Below are 26,208 nucleotides of genomic sequence, written 5' to 3'. Positions count from 1 at the left end.
TTACTTTTTCTTATATGTATATCAATGATGTGTAAAGAAGTAGAATTAAAGATAAAGCTTTTTGCAGATGATGTTAGTCTGTACAGAGTAATAAATAAGTTACAAGATTGTGAGCAACTGCAAAAAGACCTCGATAATATTGTGAAATGGACAGTAGGCAATGGTATGAGGATAAATGGGGTTAAAGGTCAGGTTGTGAGTTTCACAAATAGGAAAAGTCCTCTCAGTTTTAATTAATGCATTGATGGGGTGAATGTTCCCTTTGGGGATCATTGTAATTTACCTAGGTCTTTATATCAGGAAAGATCTTCATTGGGGTAATCACATAAATATGATTGTAAATAAACGGTACAGATCGCTGCACATGGTTAGAGGGTATTTAGGGGCTGTAGTAAGGATGTAAAGGAGAGGGCATATAAGTCTCTGGTAAGACCCCAACTAGAGTATGGTTCCAGTGTATGGGACCCTCACCACCAGGATTACTTGATTCAGGAACTGGAAAAAATCCAAAGGAAAGCAGCTTGATTTGTTCTGGGTGATTTCCAACAAAAGAGTAGGTTCAAAGATATACGAGTTTCATTGTTATTTCCATATTGAACTGAGATCAAATAGATGAGTTATTTTTAAGGTTCAACCTATTCAATACTAATTACGTGTTGTATAGATGTTATTCACAACATTTAACATGGGGCTGGTTTCAACACTTAAATGTCATCATCAGTCATAAAACAAATCACAAACAAATGAGCAAGGACATATTTATTAAAACCGGTGTAAGTACACATTGAAATATGTACATTAAAAGTCTTTATACGTCCTTTCACGCCATGTGTCAAACATATCAATGAACCTTCTTTTAATCTTGGAATAGTGAGAGACTATGTACATACTTCAATGTGTTACTGCGCCAGCTTTATTATGCCGTTGCTCTTATCATAATGAGAGACTTCATAAACACTATTAGGATTTTCCGCACACCAATAGCGAGAGTTAATACACGTACAAATAATTATGACTTTGCACACAATACACTGTTAGGTTAGTGAACTGGCTGTCTGCATTTATCTCTGAACTTCAAAATTGGACTTAATTCCTTTCAACAACGAATGATTCAATTATAGGAATAAATGCATTATTTAGTATACACATATTTCTTCTAATTATTATTAACTAATATTTACCTAGGAGGCCTGATGCTGGCAAGGAAAACTTTCTTCACTGATCCATCGGCTAATTTGATCATTAGAGCATCACCATTCACAACTTCACACACAGTGCCAGAAAATTCCTTATCTTTTCCTGAAATCTGAACAAGAAAATATCCATTGTCAATAAAAAAATGTAAGGTACAGGAAAAAACTACTGGTATGTACCTAGGCACAGTTCCAGCAATATCCTGGAAAAAAAAAAAAAAAAAAAAAGGTATGGTACTGTCACCGATCTCTATTTACATTAGAGGTATCATCCCAAGTGAGATTAAATATATTTATTAGCACAGTTCTGCAATTCTGAAATAGACATTACACAAAAGAAAAATCTACTAGATACTTTTCCACCTGATAATGCTGATACAAAAAAAAACCCACAATCATTCTATAACAAACAGATATTCAATAGGAATATAACATGGAATTGGACATAATAAACACATTTAAAATGTTGATAATATTGAAATTACTGTAGAATAAGATAATTACCTTGTAAGAGAATGAGGCAAGATAAAAGAAGTAGAAGGAAGATTTTCCTAATAGTTAATCCAAATGTCAATAATACACAATGGGCAATGAGTGTGTTGTACTGGATGAAGTATAAGATGATAAACTAAAAGAATGGATGATTAAAATGAACCCAAATAATAAATGAAAATATTAGAGCCTGATCTTGAATAACTTTTGATAACCACTTAATTCCAAGTGTGAGCTATTTTAAGTTAATTTGTTACTGGGACAGAGAGGAGTTCAGGAAACAAAAATAACCTACTGTCCTGCACAACATGTGAACTGGGAAGAATCACACGAATTATTTGCTCCAAGCATATACCCCAAACTAAAAATGTGTCAATTGAATTGGTATACATTAAAGTTGGCCAAGCTTCATTGTGAAATGTTGAGCTATCAAATGTTCTGTGTTTACTTAGACCATTCATCACTGGCCTCTTAAATCTTCTGCTGGTGCCAACACATTGCCCAAAATGCCTTGTGATTTAACTGTGCACATTTACTGGTAATTTGAAAACAATTCATATCCTTGGTCATTTTTGTGATATTTTAATGAAACTAAAACAAATCTTTCCTCGACATACTTCGGAATTTAGACTTAGTTCAACATTTAACGTGTTATATTTATAGTTTTATCTCTGTTCTTTTCATTAAATTAGTACCAAGAAAATGCCAACAGCAGCAGTTAAGTTTGTGTCCGGACTGTACAATGTACACAATCAGATATTTCTGCAAGTATTTTGAAAGGAACCCAGATAAGAGTTTGTCAGCAATGTCATGTCAGCTTTGGTGACTGATTTAGGAAACAATATTGGAAAAACTGTTTGTTCAAGTTCCAAAAGTACAGGAGAGGAATATGTTCCCAATATACGTGGAGCGCAGACAATAATGCCCCGAGCATAAAAACTCAGATGCACTAATAGAATGGTGGGTGTTCAAAAACACATGACTAAACTGTTGACAGTACGCCTGAAATTTTAAAACGTTACTTGAAAAATGAACTAATTAATTTGATAGTTACAGAAACTAATTTACATTAGGAAAAAGTGAGGGAAAATCTTATCTCAAAGGAGAAATTAATCCCAGAAAGTGGGATTCAAAATGGGTGGAAATATACTGGTGCACTAATGAAAGGCTTTCTACACCTTTTGTAGGAAAATGTATGTCAGAAAATAGGTCCTCTTCAATACCTTGAATTTTCAACTTTACCAGTGATGCCACACCAAATTATGACAAACTGCATAAGATCCAACCTGTATTTACATACCTCATAAATAAAATTTAGAGACAGTTGTAGGCCTGGTAAAAGTCACCATAAACAAAAATCAGTTTGTACAGTTCTGTACAACTGTTTATAGCTCGCCATAATAACGGAACTAATGCTATTGGAACTGTTAAACATGTTTGGGCTACCGAATATTAGTAACGCAAAAAATTGTGGAGAAATGGAAGTCTGTGTGTGTGTGTGTGTGTGGGGGGGGGGGGACTACCTCACTCTCATGTATGTGTTATGGGAGTGATAGAGAAGGCGGTGGTGTTTACTGTTTTAAGAGGAAGTACAACTAGGTATCCATCCTCTATTGACACTAATCGGAGGGAAAAAATTGAAAGAATCTAACACTTCAAAAAATTAAGGTATTGGCGAAAGGAACACAAGGGCCGTGAGGGGTGTCGAAGACTCCCTAGGCCTTGAAAACCTAATACTGTTGGGGTCAGAAAAGAAACACATTTGACCAAGGGAGGTTGGATAGAAAATGAAGGTGAGGAGCCTGACATAAGTGGAAGTAATACCAGATTTCGCTACGGGTCCCATGGCTGCCAACAACCCATTTAAGAGCCCCTGGGGCCCCTTTTAGTCACCTCTTACAACAGGAAGGGGATACTGTGGATGTTATTCTACAGCCCCGCCAACAGGACATAGGGAGTGATAGGAGGCAAGTGTCAGTTTTATCCAATTGTCTCTCTAAAGGCAGTTCTCCACTTATTAACATTTAACAACATGTTAAATGTTAAAAGTATTAAATGTACAACTGATGACACCATGAACATGTTAAATGTTGAATACTGTTTCATTTAACGTTGTGTCCACACTTAATAAACATGTTAAACTTGACTTCCTTTGTCTATATACAGGTAGTTCATTATATCACTTTGTGGTAATACATTTAGGTGGTGTCTAGTATTTTCAAACAAGGACAATGGACTCAGATGAAGAGGATTACCGGGCGAGTTGGCCATGTGGTTAGGGGCATGTGGCTGTGAGCTTGTAACCAGATTTTATTAGGTTGGAATCCCACTGTAGGCAGCCCTGGTTTCCATTTTTCACACCAGGCATAGGCTGGGGCTATACCTTAAGGCCACGGTCGCTTCCTTACAAATCCTAGGCCTTTCCTATCTCATCGTTGCCATAAAACCTATCTGTATCTGTGCGATGTAAAGCCCCTAGCAGAAAGGAAAAAATGATGAAGAGGATTTGGCCTTTGTTATTCCCACTGTTGCTTCTTGTTAAGATTTAGAAATGTATTTATTAGGCATATTTCCTCACCTGAAATGAAATTGCATATGGCTCAGTGCCGGGAGTGTCCGAGGACAAGTTCGGCTCGCCAGATGCAGGTCTTGATTTGACTCCCGTACGCGACCTGCGCGTCATGATGATGAAATTATGAAGACGACACATACACCCAGCCCCCGTGCCAGCGAAATCAACCAATTATGGTTAAAATTCCCGGCCTTGCCGAGAATCGAACCCAGGACCCCTGTGACCAAAGACCAGCACGCTAACCATTTAGCCATGGAGCCGGACTTTCCTCCCCTCATCCTGCTCACTGCTTCGAAAGCAAACTACTTTGAAGTATAAACTGCGTCCCCTCCCGCCCCCACTTCCGAATTTTCTGAACCATTTGCAATTCTTGACTGAAGTGGGAGCGGAGGGAAGTTAGTTCTTTTTCGATGCACTCGCGGAACAATTATAGATAATTTCGAGTTCCTGGAAACTGTCTGCTTTCTTCGCTTTATCTCTGTATTCCTTTGATGAGACAACCCACAAACAAGACCTTTCTATTATATCATTGAGTCCAGAGTAATCTTTTTGCTCCACTCCATTTCTGGCAAAATTTTAGTACCGGTATAGTGCAGAGAGAATGACATACGTGCACGTACTCTATTGGTAGTTTATAACATGTTGGTGTTAAATGTCAATCAGTGGAGACCAGCCTTAAGGTGGAATGGTGGATACATGGAAGACAGATTCAGTTATGTGAAATGAGAATATCATACGAATTTTAATGCTTATTTCTGTCTTAAATAGGAAATCATACTGGGTTCAGGATACATCAAGAGTAAAATTCCCTAACACTCAATATTATTATTAAAACATAAAATATATACTGCTCATACCCACAACTATTTAGCTGGTCAAACGACTTCCTTTAGTGGCATTGCACTTGACGGTGTCGTCTTCTGTTGCCTCGAGGTTCAGTTTTGTCACACAAGACTGTAGAGTACTACATCCGTGAAGTCTGAATATCTTTGTCCATGGGTGGCATGGACAATCCAAAGTGAAAAATGGAGGTGGAGAATATAGAAGATGTAAATAACCTACTTCAGTAAGAACAATTTTACAGAAACTACAAGATCGAAGACTACTGCCAAGGAAAGCTAAATGCGTAATACAACATGGAATAAAAATGTAGTGAAAAAAAGGAAAGTGATTTATTAGGTTACTAGTAACTCATACTATTGGTCTGGGCTATCCTACAGTCAGGATTATGCATTATCACTTGAAGCCAAAATATGAGTAACTGAACAAAGACATTCAGACTTCACAGACATAGAACTCAAAATTCTCAGGTGTGAGCCCCGGACCTCAACAGACACCAGAAGACAACGCATTAAAGCACATCAGCCCTGGACCTTAACAGGTAACATACGAGGACACGTTCAAGTGTAATGCCACTGAAGAACGTAGTGTGTGCGGCGAAATAGTCGTGGGTATGTACATACTGCAGCAGGGCCTGTCCTCCATTTCCTTATAAGGTTTGGGAGGGGCAACCTAGTTTGCCTCCAATGGTGGGAGACACCACTATGTTACAGCCAACATCCTCCTTCCTCTACAGGCAACCATTCAGAGGTGAGTCAGTCGCTCACTGCCCAGCCTATCTACAGTCAACACTAAGGTTCGGATGTTAAGGTAAAGTCATTTCTTTCCTGAGCTCATTTTACCTGAAACCTGAAAAATAAGTTTGAATGACAGGTCCCTGACCACGCTTAAAGCAATTTGATGTTGCCTATAAATGCATATTTCGTCCATTTTTATTGATTAGGTCATATTTTGCTTATTTTGGTGATATAAGGTCATATTTGGTTGTAATTTCAGCATTTTTTGTTTAAATTGAGGCATCGTTAACAAGGTACGTGTTATCTGCGTCAAGTTTGAAACACAGGACTTCCGAATAGTGTAGTAGATATATTTTTCTTTCTTTTCTGGGAACAGGCAGGTAGCAGGTTTAGAAGACCTAATTCCAAGAAGGCGCTCCTCTACGGACGTCTTTTAGCACATCTTTCTGGACAAGTTCGATTATGACACTGCACATGTGAGGTCATGGAACATGACGATAGTGTGTTTCTGCCTTTCAATAGGATGTCACTCCAGTAGATATATTTAGCTCGGAAGCAATTAGCAAACAAGGAAATGTTATGTTATATCTTGCCCAGTTCTTCCTTGCAGGGTCGAGTTAAAGCTCCCTTGTTCTTTCACCGCCAACAGATTTCAACAGATTGGTCACACTTGTAGTACTGCAGTGAACGCCATCATGCCAAAAGTGAAGTGTAGTGAAGTGAAGTGAAGCTGTAAAGTTAAGAAAGTATGTGAAAGAGTTCGGTGAGAGACGTTCAGTACTGACGGAACAACTCTTTTTTATAAAGCGTGTGAAGTTAAGGTAGTGACGATAAAGCAATTTAATGTGCACCAGCACTGCGCTATGGTTAAGCATAAAAGCTGCGCGAATCGAAAGTCTTCTGAACAGAGCAGGCAGGCTCTGTTGTTTGATACAGCAAAATCTTCGTCAACAAAACTTTCCGATTTCTCAAAAGAGCTGTGCGAAATGTTGGTATCTACCAATATTCCGCTTAACAAAGTGAACAACGAACACATCCGAAAATTCTTAACTAATACACAACACAGTTGATCCCGGACGAGGCAACATTGCGGAAAAGTTATTTGCCCTCCTGTTATGAAGATGCACTTCGAAAAATTAGAATTAGTGTAGGCAACAATAGCGTCTGGGTATCCGTTGATGAAACTACGGATGTTTGTGGTATGTTGTGAATGTTATAATTGGCACGCCTCTCATGGATCGTCCGAGCGATGTATATTTACTTAATTCGGAGGTTCTAGATGCAGTTTGCAATACTTTTTGACAATGCCATGAAGCTTTTGTAGGATGGTGAAGTTAAGCGAGAACGAATCTTGCTGTTACTAACCGATGCTGCACCATACATGGTGAAAGCAGCAAGGGGACTTAAGGTACTTTACCCAAAAATGGTCCATTTAACGTGTCTTGCTCACGGATTGCAAAGAGTTGCTGAAGAAATACAGCAAAATTTACCTGATGTTGACTGGTTAATATCAAATGTCAAGAAAATATTTGTGAAGGCTCCACTGAGGGTGGCAAAATTCAAAGATCACATGCCTTCGCTTCCTCTTCCTCCTCAGCCAGTGCTCACCCGATTGGGAACGTGGCTTAACGCAGTAGAGTATTACTGTGAACACTACGAAACTGTGCAAGAAATTGTTTCTACTTTTCACAGCAGTGAGGCATCGTCAATAAAAATTGACCATGAACTGTTTTCCAATGATTTGTCGGGACAATTAGTATATATTTCTTCAAATTATAGAGATCTATCGAAAACTATCTCCCGCCTAGAAACTGCTGATTTAGAATTATGTGAGAATTGGGAATAGTAAAGGACATGGTATCCAAAGAGGAACACTGATCAACAATAACATTACATTGACCATTGTTTGTTGTGATGTGCTTTGTCTTCTGTTGCCACTCATCTCCGGTAGATAGGATTACTGCTGCATACCGAGTGGTTTTTTATTTGCTTTACGTCGCATCGACACAGATAGGTCTCATGGCGACGATGGGATAGGAATGGGCTAGGAGTGTGAAGAAAGCGGCCTTGGCCTTAAAAGTCCCAGCATATGCCTGGTGTGAAAGTGTGAAACCACACAATACCATCTTCAGCACTGCCGACAGTGGGGTTCGAATTCACTATCTCCCGGATGCAAGCTCACAGCTGCGCACCCCTAACTACACGACCAACTCGCCCGGTCGTACAGAATGTAACAGCCTGCCTGAATATTGACGGGAAGTAGCTGGGGAGTTAGATAACTGTCTTTTTTAGCATGCCATTCCTCCCGTTCGTAAATTGTTTGGTATTATTGGTACGTAACACACTGGTTCATCATAGCATTGGAACTATTCAATTCCTACTCTGAGGCACTGATTGGAATGACAGTGTGCATATTTAACGGAATAATGCAGAGGAGTGTTCACGGCAACCATCATGTGAGCGGGCTATTTATAGGTCTGGCACAGCTATTCCACCTGTTAGTGGCAGAGCAAACAACAACGATTTCTTTTCACAATAAGTTCTAAACTAAACAAAATATAGAAACAAAATTTTCCACATACCTTCAAACGGGGTGATTTCGGACGGTTTTGAGGTTATTTTCGTCTTAACTCATGAAGGGGATCTTAAATTGCATCGTTTATCATCCTACTAATGGGGAATATATCAAATTAATGCAATACCCAACAAATGAAAAATATACGCCAACACAGGTTTTCCTGATAAAACAAAAATTAGTGTCCGAATTCACCCCGTACTTCGGGGTGATTTCGGACGCACATGCATTTTAAACCGCTGTCCGAAATTTCAAAGCGTATTAGGTGATTTCGGACAAATAGTCCTTTATACAATTCTCGTTCTTTTTGCTTTAGTTTTGTGATATTTAAAGTGTTCGGAGGGTGTCCAAAATATGACTAACAGGTTAAAATCATTGTAATGATAAATGTAATGTGTTACTGATCGATTTTTTTTTTTCTGGCAAAGTAAATGTAAAGTTTTCCGGTCTTAATTGAAATGTTAATAGTTATAAACTATACAGAGATCCTACTGAGAAATCTTAATAATTTTTCTTACAAAAGATACAAATATCAGAGCAAAAAAATCGATACAATGAACATGTAGTTACCACGGCCTATAAATCTAAAATACGTTTTATTTGAAAATAAACATTCCTCTTTTCTCAACTTGGTCTGGAAGTATTTTCGAAATTTGTTCTTTAGCTATTGTATCCTCAGCAGGGATATTAGGGAAAACAAACACTTTTCTGCTCTTTTTATGTGGGCGCAAGATTTGACATCCACATACCTTGAACGAATATTTCAGGCCAAGCCAAAATACTGCCTGTATGTTCTTTGTTCCTCAACTTGTATTTATAATCTGCAACAAGGAAAGCCTCTTCTTGTACCACCAGAACGTCATTACATTCATTGTGTGCTTCATCGCATTAATTTTCGTTGCTGCTGCCAGCGCCATCAATTGTTTCTGCACTGGTTTCATCTCGGCGGAAGTCACGGCCAAAAATCGGCTTCCCAGGTAGAACATTTCATTTACGGCGGCGGCGGGAAGTAGCAGGTTGTGTTGGGTATGGTATTTGGTTGGAGCATGGCCGGAGGGTGACGAGCCTCCATGAGCATTTCCTTCTTCCTCATTTAGCATAGGTTGTCTTCCCATTTTTAGGATGTACATTCCGCAATTTATTTTGTAGGGTGGACCAAGGCATAGGCCTACCATAGAAATCAATAATGCTTTCCTATAAGACAACTTGCCACGTTTAATATCACGTACGGCTTTTTCTAATAATTTTGGTTCGTGATTACCCCTCAAAGCAGCTTCTTTCTGCCTCTGATAATTTCTAGGCATTGTCTGAAATCACCCAGACTGCTTTTAATTTTCAGTAAAACGTGCGTAAAACACTATTGTTCACTAAATTACATCAAAATTCCACAGCAATCGTTTATAAACACTTCAGTCAGTTGAACTCACTAAAAGCCATAGTTATAATGCATTCCTTCCGACCGCGACAATCGAAAGTATCCACTTAATGATAATGCATGAACTTTCAACATTGCCAGTACAAACGGGAAATTTTCCAAAGTATGATGTCGATTCGTAATAAAAAGCACAGGACGCGGGAAACATAACCTCAAGGTCAAACTACAACGCGCGTGGAAGTGCAAAGCACCGGCTGCTCGTTGCTATGCGACAAAATACGGCAAATCTACCATACTGTCCGAAACCACCTCTGTGTTCGAAATCACCCCATTTGACGGTACCTTAATAAAGTCCTCTAGTATCTCTGTAGGGTGTAGTAGGTAATGTCACACTTTCCTGGGTGAATGGAACACCACAATTTCCACAAAAATAGCATGTTTCACTAATAATTTTATTTTTGAAGCACACTTTGCACCTTCTTGAGGGGAACTTGACTTTATTTGATGGTGGAAACTTCAAGAGAATATGCTCTTTTCTCTTTCCATCTAACCTAAATGGTGATCCTTGGCCAGTGCCCTTTTTGGCGGCAAAATCGCGGGACGTTGACTTGAAGCTGATGAAGTAGATGGAGCTGAGATGTCGGAGAGAGGTGACTGTACTTTTATGTCGGGTTCACTTCCCCCCCCCCCGTTTGAGAATTCCCATATGTTCCTTTAGATCTTTTGTTACACCCCTATTTGACTGTATTGTTCCACATACGGCAGTGTTCTGTTCCCGTAATGTTTCGCGAGTTCAACGCTATTGTAATAATTGTCCATATAGACTGTATACCCCTGGCCAAGATAATTTTCAAGCAGCTGAAAAACTGTGCTTTGTAAATTTGCACCACTTACATCATTTATATTATTCCTACACGCCATGGTTACAATTCAGAATGTGATTATACACACGCTTGTGCAATAACAAACCAAGTACGCAGCTAGTTGGGTCAGCGCCAGACTACCTTCTGAAACAAAACAAAAGACGTGCATTGGGAGGGAAAATCGCCGTGGCCATGTGGTTTCTGGTGAGTACAAGCAGTCATAAGGGTATTAACCTTCATCTCTCTCGCACATGTGTGACCAAAATAGATCCCAACTGCGTGGGAACGGCTCTAGTTCAAGGTTGCGCTTATCCGGGCTAACTCTGATACGGTCCACAGCAGGGTCACGCGCTATAGGCAATAACTCGGATACGGGCGTGAATGTGTTAATTATGCAAGAAAATATGGTACTCTACTTCGTCCACCTTACCCAAATAGTATAGATTCATAAAATAATCTATAAGTGCGTTCTGTTCAATACCTTCTTCTTCCTTCATTTAATAGGCCACAATGACATAACACCACATTACTTATTTAAAAATAAGAAAATAAGAACAGTATTTCACTGTACTATAGAAACATACCTGGGGTCCAGTGACTTGGTAGTCCTTCCAAAGTCGCAATTTCTTCTCCTTGGCTATTTTCTCAGCTGCACGAAGTTTATCAGCTCCACTCTTCATAAATGCCATAGACCAATCTACACAACGAGCAAACCCCTGCTTCAATAATCCTTCAGCTATGTTGCCTTTCTGTAAAGAGGAATGCATACATCAATTTTAAGAAATGGAGAGATAAATTTTGACAGGAAAGTAAGGGTTGAGGGAATAAATCTGAATACCAACTAGAAAACTGAAAAGAGGTAATGTAAGAATTCATGCTAAAGAGAAAAAAATTTTCCCTGATAGATAGGGGTGCGATTTTTTATTTTACCTCACTTTCGGTGTTTATTTCAGTACTGTGATTTTGTTGCTTATTTTGTGGAAATATCAGTTATGAAACAAATTATATTATGCAAAGCAAATATTACAATAACAAAACATGCTCACTAATCTTTATTATTGCATCTTGTACACTTTTATAGGCACATACAAAAATAAATCGGGGTGTACCTTTGAACATCGCCTAATCTTCATGACACTGAACGAAAAGACGGAAAATAGTTTACACATTTGAACACAAGCTAACTCTTCTATCAGATAAAACATCTTTATACACAGAACACCAGTGAACGTAGGAATTTAAGAGGCAAAATTGTTGTGATCCTCATGCACGCCTGTTGAAATACTGTTCACCAAATCGCATTCACTCTTTACTCCTGCTTTGCTAGGCTTTGTAGAACCTGATAACCCTTTAAGAAAACTGATTTCGAAATACCATGTAGTGCGGCAATGTTTTTCGCTTTATCTAGAAGGGTTTCTAAGAAGAGGACAATATAAGAGTTCTATAGTAACTTCGAAAACCTTTCCTGCAGGGTTAATTGTTCTTACAACTTGGCAAGAGTTTTATTTGCCACTTGCTTCATCCTACTGTTGGCGGTATCTTTCCTCTGTTCACTTAGTGCAGCAAGGATATTAGTAACTTTTGTCACTTAACATGGACTTTTCAATGACTTGCCACTCGGTCAATTGCTTGTGAAACTTGGTATATATTTCGAGAGCAAATGGATAGGTTACTCCCTCCAAAGTAGTGCTCAGCTTTATGACAGAATTGTAGTGTTCATTCACAAATGTAGCTTCACACTTTATAGCCTTAATTTTTGCAGGAGTAGGGTCATTAAAACATACAAGTGCAGATGAATCTGAATTGCTTATCAACTCTTTGAAATAGTCGGTAATATCTTCCAGGTGTTCTATGTAGCGGACGGTCATCCAGGAACCCCAGCGAGTTACAAATGGGGAGGGAAATGACTTTGCTGATTTTTCATCATCTACATACTTATCCCTTAGGTACCTAACATAAACATGCTTACGTTTATATATGTTCAGGAAAGCATTTTTTGTTTCAAAATATATTATTTAAGTTCTTAATTCCACTGGCAAATATTTCTGCTAATTCATCTAATTTATGTGCCCAGCATTGGACCTGGATGAGGGTTTCTGACAGAAGACCCTCGAGTATATGATCACAACTCGTCATGTACGTAGCCCCATCAGTTACTGTCGCCATAGTGTTCTTATACTCCACTGAGAATGTTGTAAAAACTTCTAATGCCTGACGGCATGCAACCGCATTCACATTTTCAAAATTCATGACCCTTACAACAAAGGGCTACCATTCTCCTGAGAAACATGAAACACTGCTTCACTTTTTGTGTTCACTGTCTCGTCACAGTGCACAAGTATTTTCATGTTTACGGCTTCTGTTACACAATTTTCATAATTGTTCTTTGCTTTGGGAACATAATTCTTGCATAGTCTGTCTGCGAGTGGTAGATCTCCAGGTCCTACAAGTTAAAAAAAAAATGCAAATGATTAGTTGGGTTAAGATTGGAGAGAGGATATAACCTATATGCGATAAATAATATATTATTTACTTACTCTCATATGCTCATCCAAACTCACATAATAGGATGATCAAGCTTATTGAGAGAAATATTTTCTCCCAAGACTGCTGCCACCATACTATTGATGAAGTAGTCTATCAGTTTTAACCTTTTGGGCATTCTGGAGGCTACCTCCGAAAGACAACTGCTTTCCTTTGTGAATTTAGACAGCTTGTTTTTCTTATGTACGTCACTATTCATGTGTTTGTCGCTCAAATCCTTCCTTTCCCACGTCACTCACATGTTGCATAATTTGCATATCAACACTTTCGCTTTGGAATGAAATGCATAAAAACTTTCTCGTGCATATTCTAATACATTAGAGTGCACAGTAACCATGGACAGTTTCCCCATGGCTTGAAATTCCCCACAACAGATGAAAACACAAGACAAGCACAAGAACATGCGACCGGTTATGCTGCACATCATCGACATTAGACAAGTCATAACTTATGAATTTCATTATGGTCCGTACTGACAACTGATCATTATCAAAGGGTAGAGAAAGGTCAACTTCAGACATGATCAAAATTGGAAATACGTGCATATATATATATATGAACACCAATAAAATATTACAAATTGGTATGTCTTAAGGCTTGATCTAAAACAGTATGCATGAAATGTCTGACTACACTTTTACAATTGGAATTAAAACTAATTCAATAATTAAAATAACATTAAAACTATTGTGAATGGCGGTGTTGGACTATGCCAATGTCCTTATAATTAACAAGTATTCCTGAGTCTTGAATTGATCTTCATAGTTTATGTGTATTGTGGACCCATTCGATCTACAAATTATGCCTCATTGAATAAAATATACGAGTAACAGCTTATATAGCTTTGAAGGGGACGTTCACAACTTGAATAAGGGGACTTTCCTTCTGTCAGATATAATTATCTTTGTTTTAATTCAGTGTGAAGTGAATGCCTGAAAAAGAAAAAAATATTTGAAGTGAATTTTGAGAAAAGGGAAGCTAAAAGTTCAAGAATAACATACAGCTATATAAGACTCACCCACATCCTCCTCCTGATTTATGTGCATTTGGCAGAGACACCGACATAAAACTGATTGCCAGGGGGGAGTGGAGGCATAGCTTACAATGGCAGGGGTTGGAGGAGGGATGTGTGTGAAGGAGTGGGTAGGTGGGGATGAGTAGAAAATTGGACTTGATGTGTCTTTTTTAAGTTTATACTTCGCATATTATGGGAATGATTATGTCAAACAAAATATTACATTTTTCATAATTTCATTAATATTATAGTTAGGATTAAAGTACTGTTCTAAAACAATGTAACAGTTCTCCAATATGCTGAGCATGGTACCCTTCTTATCCACATTCAATATGCTTAAATCTTGGTCAATTGATGTAAAACTATACTTAAATAAATTCACTCTGAAGATAAGCAAAAGATTTTAGATAAATTGTATAAACTGAAAATTAAGCTCACAATTTCTGACGTGATGTCAAAGTGCAGCATTCAAACACTGATACCTTACCCATACCTGCCTAATTTCCAAATGACCTGTCAGTAAAATCCCCATACGTCAAAATACGTGGAAATCCAATGCACCAAAAAGGCTGTAAAACATGATTGATGTATTTTCATCACTTCAGATAATTAAGAGTTCAACAGCATTAACACATTGGACACGCCGCCCGTACTTTCTATGGGCACACAATTTCATTGCTACCGACAGCACTAGGAGAATCTACGAATGTATGTTTTCACTGTGGCTAGGAAGAGAAGCCGCTGTTCCAGCGAGCTCTTACTTCATCAGGACACTGTCTGATGCTTCTAGTGAGCATGCAGTTTACTAGTTATGAGCTGAAGTCAAGAGCTCTTCTTTCAAAGCATTGACAACACAGCTGCGTTCCGGCATAGCGTGTGGCTGTGTCATCGCTCACTCTCAGCTGTGAAATGAGCAGGAAAGTACGTGTGTAGACAGGAAGAGAGTGTGTTTCGGGAGCTTGACTTGTTTGTATCATTCTTGTGGCTATTATGTTTAATTCAAGCACACAAAATTTAGGCGATGTATCCATCTTGGATGTTCTTATGGAAGACTCTGGTTCTGAAATGGAGGACAATGGTGACTATTTCATACAAAGTGGCCACGATGATTCTAACGCTTCAGGCAAGTACACTTATTATTTAGCTAATTTCAAATAAGTTCAAAATGGGCTCTGTAATATAGTTTTATTCCGGGTCCCTAATATTTTGGGTTGTTTCCTGTGTACAGATGAGACCTGCAGAAACCCGATGCAAGCCTGTCGTCAAGTTACGAACTGCGGGGAATGCATCAAAACAAAGGGAGGAAGCATGCAGTTCAGAGACCCGCTATTGATGACTGATGGTCATCCACTGATAATCTTCCTCAATTACCGGTATTTCAAGAAAAAAGTGGAGTCAGATTTCCAATGGATAACAGTGATGCATGGAAATAATTTAGTAATTATCTGAACGTAAATATTTTTAGGGACATAAAATCAGAAACAAATCGTTATGCAAGCGATGCAATAAAAAAGAAAAGAAATCGCAGTGAACAGATAAGAAAAGATCTCTCTTTGGCTCCTGGACTACAGTTACATTGAGGGAGATTTATCACTTCTTTGCAATAATCATTCATATATGTTTGGGTGTGAAGCCAAAGTTGACAGATTGTTGGGCAAAATCGCCGATTCGTCAAGCTCCTTTTCCGAGGTCACTTCTATCTAGGGATAGATTTCGAGTGATTTTGTCATTTTAACACTTGAATGACAATTGAACCTATGTTCCAAAAAGGTCAACCTAACCATGATCCCCTGCATAAGATTAGACCGATTTTTGACAATTTTATTAGAAAATGTAAAGAAAATTTCTATTGCACTGAAAATTTGACAGATGATGAGGGCATATGTCCCTTCCGAGGCCAGGTATGTTTCCTTGTTTACGTAAGAATAAGCCAAACAAATATGGAATTAAGTTTTACATTGTCAGTGATGCAGAATCTGGTTACGTTTGCAACTGTGAAATTTATACAGGGTCAGCTGGGGGAACAAATAACACGGTTCAGGAACTAATAAATCTGATGTGTGGTCCTTATTTCAACAAGGGTCACACTATTTATATGGATAGATTGTTTACCAGTATGCCATTGATTCATCATTTGTGGAGCAGAAAAACAATGGCAGTTGGCGCTGTTCAAAAAATTAGGAAAAACCTACCGACAATTTTCAAAACAACTAAATTGAGAAAGGGTAAAGTGTTATTCAGACGGAAACAACATTTACATGCACTCAAGTGGAAAGACAAGGGATGTGTATTGTCTTTCATCAAGACACGAGGCAAAAATGACAAGTGTTCAGGTAAAATGTAAGGGAGGAAACATAAACAAAGAAAAGCCTGATCTAGTATTAGATTACAATAAAAATAAAACTGGAGTGGATCATGGGGATCAGTTCCTTAGTTATTATCCATTCCAACACAAGCAACTGAAATGGTGGAAAAAAAGTATTTTTCTATACCTTTTGCATGGCTATTGTAAATTCCCTCATAATTTACAAGAAAACCTGGTAAAATCCAAAGAAAGCACATTTAGAGGGCATTATGATTGAATTAGCAAATCAGTTTGTGGAAATGGGAGGCATTGACAATCCAGTACCCAGCGTGAGCAATATCACAAATTCTGCTGCGCGACTCACAGAGAGGCATTTTGCTGAAAAGAATTCTGCCCACCACAGGTACTGTAAAGCTTGTTCAGACAAACAGCAAAAGAATTATGGAAAGAGAATTAGGAGGAAATGTGATGGTTCTGTAGCATTTGTTATACCGGATTGTTTCAAGGCCTACGACACTAAAGCTAATTCCTGCTTGTAAACAATGATACCCATGCTAATTGACCTCGTAGGCTAGAATATATATATATCAGTAGTAATAATAATAATGTTATTTGCTTTACGTCCCACTAACTACTTTTTAAGGTCTTCGGAGACGCCGAGGTGCCGGAATTTAGTCCCGCAGGAGTTCTTTTACGTGACAGTAAATCTACCGACACGGGGCTGTCGTATTTGAGCACCTTCAAATACCACCGGACTGAGCCAGGGATATCAGTAGTATGTTTTAGTTGATTTGTTCTCAATATTTGCAAAATTTTAAAACATTAACCTGACTGGTATCCATAGCAAAATCAGGAAATTTTTCTTTGCTTGGAAAACATACCATGTTAAAAATGTATAAAAAATAAACCGATGTTCTATTATAATGATTACAACATTTTTGTTCAGTGGAAACTCAGGTCTTTCTAATTATTCCAACAGTTTTTTTTTTTTTTTACAACCATCGCTTTACCTAACCACGAAAAAACTTTTTTGAATGTTAAAAATCCTATGATTTCTGGAGGATAGCACATTCAAGTATGGACTACATGCAACCGATGACGTTATAAGGGACAAAACATTTCACCTCAAACTAACACCAATATCTTTAAAATGCATCAATGAAATCTACTTATTAACGTATTTATGCGAATAATCCCCGCAAATTTTTTTTTTAAATTGAGGTACGAAATTGGGGTGCGGGTTTTATTTGCGTCAAGGTTGGCAAGTTTTCGATGTTAAATGTACAGTTACGCTTTGAGTAACCACAGATGGAAGAAAACTGTCCCCATATGTCATATTTAAATGGAAAACAATTCAGACTTTTAATTTAAAACTGCATTTATATTCTTAAACCATAATATTTTACAGAGTAATCTCCATGTCACGATAGACTGCATCTTCCAGAATGTGCAGCGGTAGCTTTCCGCACTTTCTTTTACTTCGGTGCATCTACAGTGTGCTTCATAGTTGATAAGTTCGAGTGAAATCTTAATTCTTTTGTATTCAGCGTTTTAAGGAACGCCACAATATCACGTAACAGGCATTGTGTGGAGAAGCGGAATCCGTGAACACAGGCGATGCCGACAGCTGGCAAAAAAGTGTGTCTCAATGATAATTTGTACGCACCGAACAATACTGTCATTGCCAACGAAACGGCATTTTTTGATGCCTAGCCAAAACACTGTACTGTGTTGAAATGCAGACGGAAGTGAAAGATTTCCTCCCTTGTCATAAAGCTCGATAAGCCATGATGTTTTGAGGGCTTCGGGTACTTTCCGTGAAAGTACAAGGCATCTAAAAATGCAAACAGTACAGTAATCCAAAAAATAAAGCACTTGCATAGGGGAGCCAGCATAATTTGTCCTCCTCGTCTTTGAATCTTGCTGCTTTCTTTTCGTTGTGTGAGGTTAGGTTTGCTACTAAGTTATCCAAGTGCGTTATTTGAATACTGTAAATGCACCTTGTTGGATACATTTTGGATTTTTCCCATGGCATTTGAAAGCTTTAAACTGTGAATCAATGTCAGCAGCATGCAGTAATGGGTCTTGAATATCTTGTGACGCGGCAAGGGTTGGCATTTCTGAAGCACGAGTTGGCAGTTAATTCGAAATCACATAATTCAAAGTCATATTTTTTGCATCCCAAAGAGTTCAAGAGAACGAGGTTTTACTGTATCGCAAAACTAACATTAGTGTTCGCCGGTGTGTCTGTTTTAAGCATTTACATTTCACGAAAAGAATTATCCATTACCGGTCGTGTTAGTATCCGAGTAAAAAGAGACCGCATGTGAAAAATGTTTTAGACGTCGAGTGTGACGAATTTGTAAGTAATTTACGAGAGGATTCTAGTGATGCAAGAGACAACGAATCTTCTGATCTACAGAGAATCGAGCCTATTGAAAGTTCAGATTAATGAAATACCTAGGCCTACTTGCTAATTTTCATGGCAGATATATTATATATGTATTTTTATCATCTCAATTACGTTCGGGCAAAGCAGCTATATTAGTAAATATACGCGTTCATATTTGCGTAAATACCACGTGGACCTTGCGGAGTGTTATGAAATGTTTGTTTATACCTACCTTACTCATTCGATGGAAGGAATTTTAGTTCATTTCATGTTTTTCAAAATAATCCTTCCTAAAATTAGGGTGTGGGGATTATTCGCATAAATATGGTATTATTAATCACCAACAGTCCTATCAGCACACTGTTTTTTAAAATGAAAAATTAAAAAAAATAAAAACAGGGGAGTGTATTGATACAATTGTTTCTGAAATTAATACTATCATCAGCACTGTTTATTAAGATGGTTTTCATATTTTATGATTATAAAACTACTTACACAATATAATTTGTTTACGCACACAACTAAAACACTGAAGTAAGGAATATGTAGCTGCACATAATTACATGCACACAAGTTACATTATTTCCACCATCTCTCACACATCTTCATTCTGATTTAACAGCTAAAGTTGTGGCTTGCTGTGCTTTCTTCAGAAAGACAATAGAATGTGCGTTTGCATAACATGCTTCAAAATTTATGGTCTTCAGATGGAAATTGCTTCCCGAGTTCCACTGGACATGGATGACCTGATATGGTAAGAACAGACAGCATGAATCTAGAGATCCTGTCATATTTATGATGTCCATCAGCTCCGCGGATATTCAACAACTGTGCCCAGTTTGAATCATTTGTAGCCTGGTTACTTACAACACTAGATAAGGCGTTTATCCGAAGAGCTGCAAACTGGCTTTGGAGTCCATTCACAGCGTCACCTCTTGCTTCATTTTCTCTTTTACAAAATAAATAAATAAATAAATAAATAAATAAATAAATAAATAAATAAATAAATAAATAAATAAATAAATAAATAAATAAATAAATATAAAAAAATAACAGAAGAAAACTGTGCTGCTTCAATGGCATCAAGTTTAGCAACCTGCGCATGTTTTAGTACATCGTTCTTAAAAGGGAACTTGTTAACCATGTAGTCACAGACTCCACAGAATTAGTTTCTGACTGACGAGAAAAACAGATTTGTCTTCATCGTCCAACGCCTTAACCAAGTTCCAATTACCAATTCATCATCGTCCTTCCGATTCTGGATTGAAAGATACTGGTCATCAAGCAATGCATATCGTTTAACTACACTTGGCTTCATAAACTTGGTGAGCATCTGTTTCAATACATCGATCATGAATTCAAACAGTACATGTATGTGGGGAAGCATTCTTAAGGACTGTATTTATCAAATGATGGGATTGTCACATGTAAAAAAGAAAGCACAAAATGCCTTGTTTAGGTCAGAGGAAGGAAACAAAAGCTTTTCTTCACGAGATGTAGCGGGATTCAAGTTTCTGAGAACAGGAGTGTCACGTTTGGAAGAACATGCCATTCTTCTGGCAGAAAATGAGAAGGAGGGAGGATCACAAAATCTTAATTTGTTCGTCATCATTTAGTGTATCCTTTGGGAATGGTAAAAAAAAAGATAAATTGCAGAAATATTGGGAGCACACACTACCACCACATCCTTAGAAAATGAAAGAAGTGGATCCCACTGATCTAATAATCTGTCAAAACACCTAGCTAGGGATAATCATCTTGTGCACACATACTTCAATAACATTTTTGTTTCTTTTCCATGCATACCTAGAAATTTTTGAAGACGTACTTTTCTTTTGGCACACTTCACCAAGTAATAGGAAATTATGAAAAAGAATCTCAATTCTACCTGGTAATGTTGCAGCAGCTTTTTCAGCAGCTAATTAGATGGCAACTGCAAACAATACCAAAAATACCCTGATGAGCTTCCTTCAAAACTGCTAGAACTCTAGTTTTCTGTCCAATCATCAGACAGTTCTTGAGTGACACTTTATTTAATTCCAACTGTAACAATAGCAGCATTCCTATGTTGTGCACCGTCGAATCCCCATCCAATAATGGTACCGATAAGACAGTACTTATAATACTTTCTCGAGCAGCATCATAAAAAGTAACCACTATGAGATACAATTTGGAATCGCTATCATTGCTTCCATCTGTCAACAAAGAAAATGGACTATTCTGAAAACAAGTAACAATGTCCTGTGTTGCAGTATGCACCATTTTGTTTAGGAAGAACATTTCTGTGCGACCACAACCATACTTTTTTGCGATTTCTGACGTAGGAAACATCTTTCTCAACAAACCTCCTGCATGATGAGTTGCAGTCAATGGAATGTTGTGTTCCATTAAAAAAAGAAAACAAACCACTCAGGCTTTATTACACCATTACATTACATTACACTCAGGTTTGGCAAAAAAGACAGTTATTTTCCTGATTATCTTCATTAGATTTGAAATTACCAAGATGTTATCACACTTTACATGATTAATCACATTGATTTGCCACCATTTGCTATGTTAATATCACAAGAGCACATGGTAGAAAAGGCAAATGTCACCTTTTCCTGATTTCAACATAAATGAGAAACTCAAAGAATAGGTTTTCCTAAACACTTGATGTTTTTTCGTCGATTTTCTCATGATCACCAATGAACAACAATAATAACACAAAATAAGCAACAAACAATTCACGTTACTCCACAACTACATAACCTCAGCTTAGCAATATGTGGCAATAAATATGAAGCAAAATAAGCGACAAATATAATTCAAGTTTTTTTTTTTGTAACTACAATATGACCTATGCTTTGTAATTCATGGTGAAGAACAAAAGAACTACTTTGTATACAGGATGGTAAAGTTTATTATCGAACGAATCAATGCAAGGAACAAGCAAACAGTTATCCAAAGTCAGTCACTTTCAACACAAACAAATCAATACCGTTCGACTGAGATACAGGACGCATCTCATATTCCCAGTCGAAGACTAACGATCGGATGAATACAAATCAGAGCGATGTACCGAATATTCGCTGGTCACACAGCATGTATTGGCAGCTTGTGGAAGCTTGTTCTGACGCGAATTTTAAAAAGAAGATCTTGGTACGTAAAATATTATAGTTCATCCATAAAACAAAGAAACGCTCGTCTTTCCATAAATTTTACGTACAAACCGTAAAAGTGGCATGTATGCCTTACCTAATTTCCACCCACCTATCATTAACTTATCTGACTTAACACTGAAAGAAGAGGAAACCAAATTATTGTTAAGCAGAAACCCAACACAACTGGCCACATGCGTCCCATTTTAACGTCATCACAACCATAACAGAATCAGAATTACCAAACTTCATAGTGATCAACAAGAGGAGGTTAGGTTTGAAGCTAGGAAGAAATGAAAATCCACAGGCTGTTTCCAGTCATTTGACCGGGTCGTCTTTATCTTTCAGTTTCTCAATATTAATTTCTTCTCTCTTCTTTCCTTTCCATACTATTTTCAATTTAATCATTACCTCTGCTATAACTAATATATGGTCAGAATAAATGACTGCTCCTGGGTAACATTTAGCATTCTTTAGGCAGTTTCTGTACTGCTGTTGTTTCATTATATAATCAATTTGATATTTCTTGTCATCTAATTGAGATATCCAAGTATACCTTCTGTTGTGGTTGTCAAAGTGTTTCCAACCACCATGCAATTTTCATTACAGAATTCAATCAACCTTCTTCCCCTCTCATTTCTGTCTCCCAATCTAAATTTACCAATGGTCTTACCATCTGATCCTTCACGAACAACCACATTCCAATCACCCATTACAACAATACATGCATTCTTTTCCTCTTTCTCAATCAGTTGGTCTATCTTCTCATAACACTCTTCTACCTCTTCATCAGAATGATTACAGGTCGGCATATAAACTTGAATGATCACTAAGTCTTCTTTTCCCTTTCAGTCTTACCATAATCCTTCCATTTATATATTCAACCTTCATAACTTTGTTCTTCAGTCGTTTTCCAATCAGTATTCCAACTCCATGCAATCCATTTTTATCTTCACCCGAATAGTACATTCGGAAGCCACCGCTTTCTATTTCTCCACGTTCACCCCATCTCACTTCACGCATTCCAAGTACATCCAAATTATTTCTTTTCATCTCATATTTAGCATTTTCTCATTTTCCTTTCTGTAAAAGGGTTAGAACATTCCACGTCGCTATCCGCAATAATTCTTCTTTCTTCTTCTCCTTCTTTCCATATTTTAAAAGCCTCGTTGTACACCCATCGCGGAGATCCGAATGAGGGGAATCTTTACCTCCGGAATCTTTTGCAAAGAGGTCCATCTCATGAATGTCTTGGGAGATACTGCCAGTGGTGGTTTCCCCGTTGCCTTCCACTGTCCTCCACAACCTGTCGGCTCGCTGACCCAGATTCCCGCTGGGGTTGATACCCAACCTTCCGCTGGGTTGCTCAGCTTAACAGGGGCACCACGTGAGGGTAGAATTGTGGAGAATTGGGGTGAGAGAGGCTAAGAGAACTCTTGTTCTTATATTCTCACCCCCATTTATTAGCCCAAGTCACAAGGTTGAATTAATGAATTAATGAAGGAACATATCAAAAAACAAAAGAGAGACATGATGGAAATTAAAACAGCACAATATACAATATTTACATCATCATATGGAGCAATAAACAACTCGCTGCGATAAAATTCAGTGAAAACAGGTGTTAATACAAAACATAATTCAATCTAAAAACTGTGTTAACCTAAGAAGAAAAGAAATGAAAAATGATACAGATGGAAACTAACAATAAGTGGACATAGCGACGTTGCGGACCTCTTAGTCTACAAAATTTTAGTTTTATGAAACCACTGTATCGAAAATTCAGGCCGAAAGTATGCCTTTGTAGAAACACCATCACATCGAATGGCTAGGAGGGGAGCGGGAGCAAAAAAGTTTGAGAAAGCAAGCCTGAGATAATGTGCAGGCGAAATGCATGTGATAAGTGATGGAAAAACGCCGAAGAAATTTAAAACTTTAGAACAGCAGCATTCTCAATTTCTTCTCAATCTAGCGGTCCCATTCTACAGTATTGTTTCACAATTTTGAGTGGTTTATTTGCCTTATTTTAAAAGGTCGGGAGGGCCATGACAAAAATCGAGAAGCTGAGCCTATAGTTGGTTCAGCTGTGATTGCGATGATGGAAGGAGCGAAGGGAGAAAGGGAAGTGCAGGGCTATAACCTTGAGGTTTTCTGCATCAGGATGCTCTTTAAAATGTGTTTGTATTAATTCAATCACTTGTGGTTGCCATGATCATCCCACAATGTGACAGTTCATAGATACGCTGATGACCTGTATCATCAATGGTCTGGCATTTGGAGATATCCTCTGAGGGTTCCAATTGCATTCACTATGATGCAGAGCTGCACCTGATGTGCCATACCTATTTCCAAGCCTGTGAATTGGTGATGGGATATTCGATTCATTTCATTCCATTCACGCTGCGGAATTGATACAGTGAGCCGATTCACGGCTCATTAGAGTCATCGGTCCTACTGCATCCATGTACTGTGTACTGTTAAGACAGCAGCAAGAACATTCAATGCTTGCTGCTGCCATTTGGTCTTCATTCTATGAACTACTATCCTATGTGTCATCTAACTTTCAGATTCAGTACTATACTTGCTTATTATATTACAGCACAAAACGTACGCAGTTAACAACAACAACAACAACAACAACAATAATAACAACAACAACAATTACTGACATTACCTAAATTTTATACACTGTATTATGGTCTTCCACAGTTCTCTGAAAGTCACAACTCTTTACCTGTGTCCACAATAAGCAGCCCACATATTAAATATAAATCAAATAAGCTGCTTTACGTTGCACCGACACAGACAGGTCTTATGGCAACGAAGAGATAGGAAAGAGCAAGAAGTGGGAAGAAAGCGGCCGTGACCTTAAGGTAGAGCACCAGCATGTGCTTGGTGTGAAAATGGGAAACCACAGAAAACCATCTTGACGGCTGTCGACGGTAGAATTCGAACCTGCCATCCCCTGAATGCAAGCTCACAGCTTCGCGACCCTAAACACACGACCAACTAGCTCGGTCATCGTTGAAAATGTTTTTCTATCAGCAGACGATTTTTTAAATAGTCATATTTTGTATAGGCTACATGAGATGTACAGCAGCCCACTGGTTTTAGGATTAAACATCATTTTACTTACGTTATTTCATCAGTCTGCCCACTTACTCGCTGTCCACGTACACCGGTGATCTCGTGATTCGATTATTGAAGTCTTGTGCAATGATGCGACATACGAACTGAGACAATACCGAGCGATTCTTCCGAATATAAAACAGACAATTTCAAGCGCATGACTCAACCGTAGGGTAGGCTAGATAATAATGTTATTGTCTTTGAGTCCCACTAACAACTTTTATGGTTTTTGGAGACACTGAGGTGCCGGAATTTAGTCCCGCAGGCGCTATTTTACGTGCCAATAAATCAACCGACACGAGGCTGATCACCTTCAAATACCATCGCACTGAGCCAGGATCGAACCTGCGAAGTTGGGTTCAGAAGGCCAGCGCCTCAACCACCTGAGCCACTCAGCCAGGTGGGGAGGCTACAGAGCTGAGTTTAATTAATTGTCGAAAGTCAAATTGTTATAAAAATACTGATTGATTAAATGCATACGGTAAATAGAATAACCTAATCGCCCACCTACTTACAAGCTAGGTACTTCAGAATTATTTTTTGACTACCTTAATAACACTGCAAATAAATCCATCTATTATTTAAAACTCCCTGTAAGAAGAGGACAGTCAATGCAAGTGGGTATTATTTTCAAATGAGCTGCGCTCGAGAGTCCATTATAGCATATGATTCTTTCAATGTACCATGGCTCTTTATGTATTGTTTCAGAGGAAGTTCGACTCCCCGCCGATGTTCAGTGTACCGATAATGAACCGTGTGTGTGTTGTGCCTCACTGATCCGTGACTGCGTATGATTCTTTCAATGTGCCATGATTCACGGTGTCTCGCTGCAGCGGAAGCTCGGCTCCCCGCCAACATCCAGTGTCCCGCTAGTGAGCCGCGAGTGCGCCACTCAGTACTCTCCTCTGCAAGTCAGCTGAATTGTGTGCTGTGAGCTTGCCGTTCCTGTGAATCAATTCACTCTGACACTTGAATGAATAAATACACTGCTTCGAATCATGCACTCATTAGCCAACACTACTGTGAATGACAC

General features: G+C 38.3%; 1 protein-coding gene across 1 annotated transcript in view; it reads right to left on the bottom strand.

Annotated features, from left to right (window-relative positions):
* Tudor-SN (Staphylococcal nuclease domain-containing protein 1) overlaps positions 1 to 26,208 on the bottom strand; it is a 242,826-nt gene that overhangs the window by 173,809 nt on the left and 42,809 nt on the right. Inside the window, exons 7-8 of the mRNA XM_067136883.2 lie at positions 11,232 to 11,396; positions 1,182 to 1,306 (exon numbers count right to left, since the gene is read on the bottom strand). Of these exons, the coding sequence (XP_066992984.1) occupies positions 1,182 to 1,306; positions 11,232 to 11,396 (290 nt within the window). The remainder of the gene's footprint in view (positions 1 to 1,181; positions 1,307 to 11,231; positions 11,397 to 26,208) is intronic.

The sequence above is a fragment of the Anabrus simplex genome, chromosome 1, assembly GCF_040414725.1.
Source record: "Anabrus simplex isolate iqAnaSimp1 chromosome 1, ASM4041472v1, whole genome shotgun sequence".
NCBI classification, from domain to species: domain Eukaryota; kingdom Metazoa; phylum Arthropoda; class Insecta; order Orthoptera; family Tettigoniidae; genus Anabrus; species Anabrus simplex.
The sequence above is the reverse complement of the archived record's forward strand: the minus strand, read 5'-3'. Positions and strand labels throughout refer to the sequence as shown.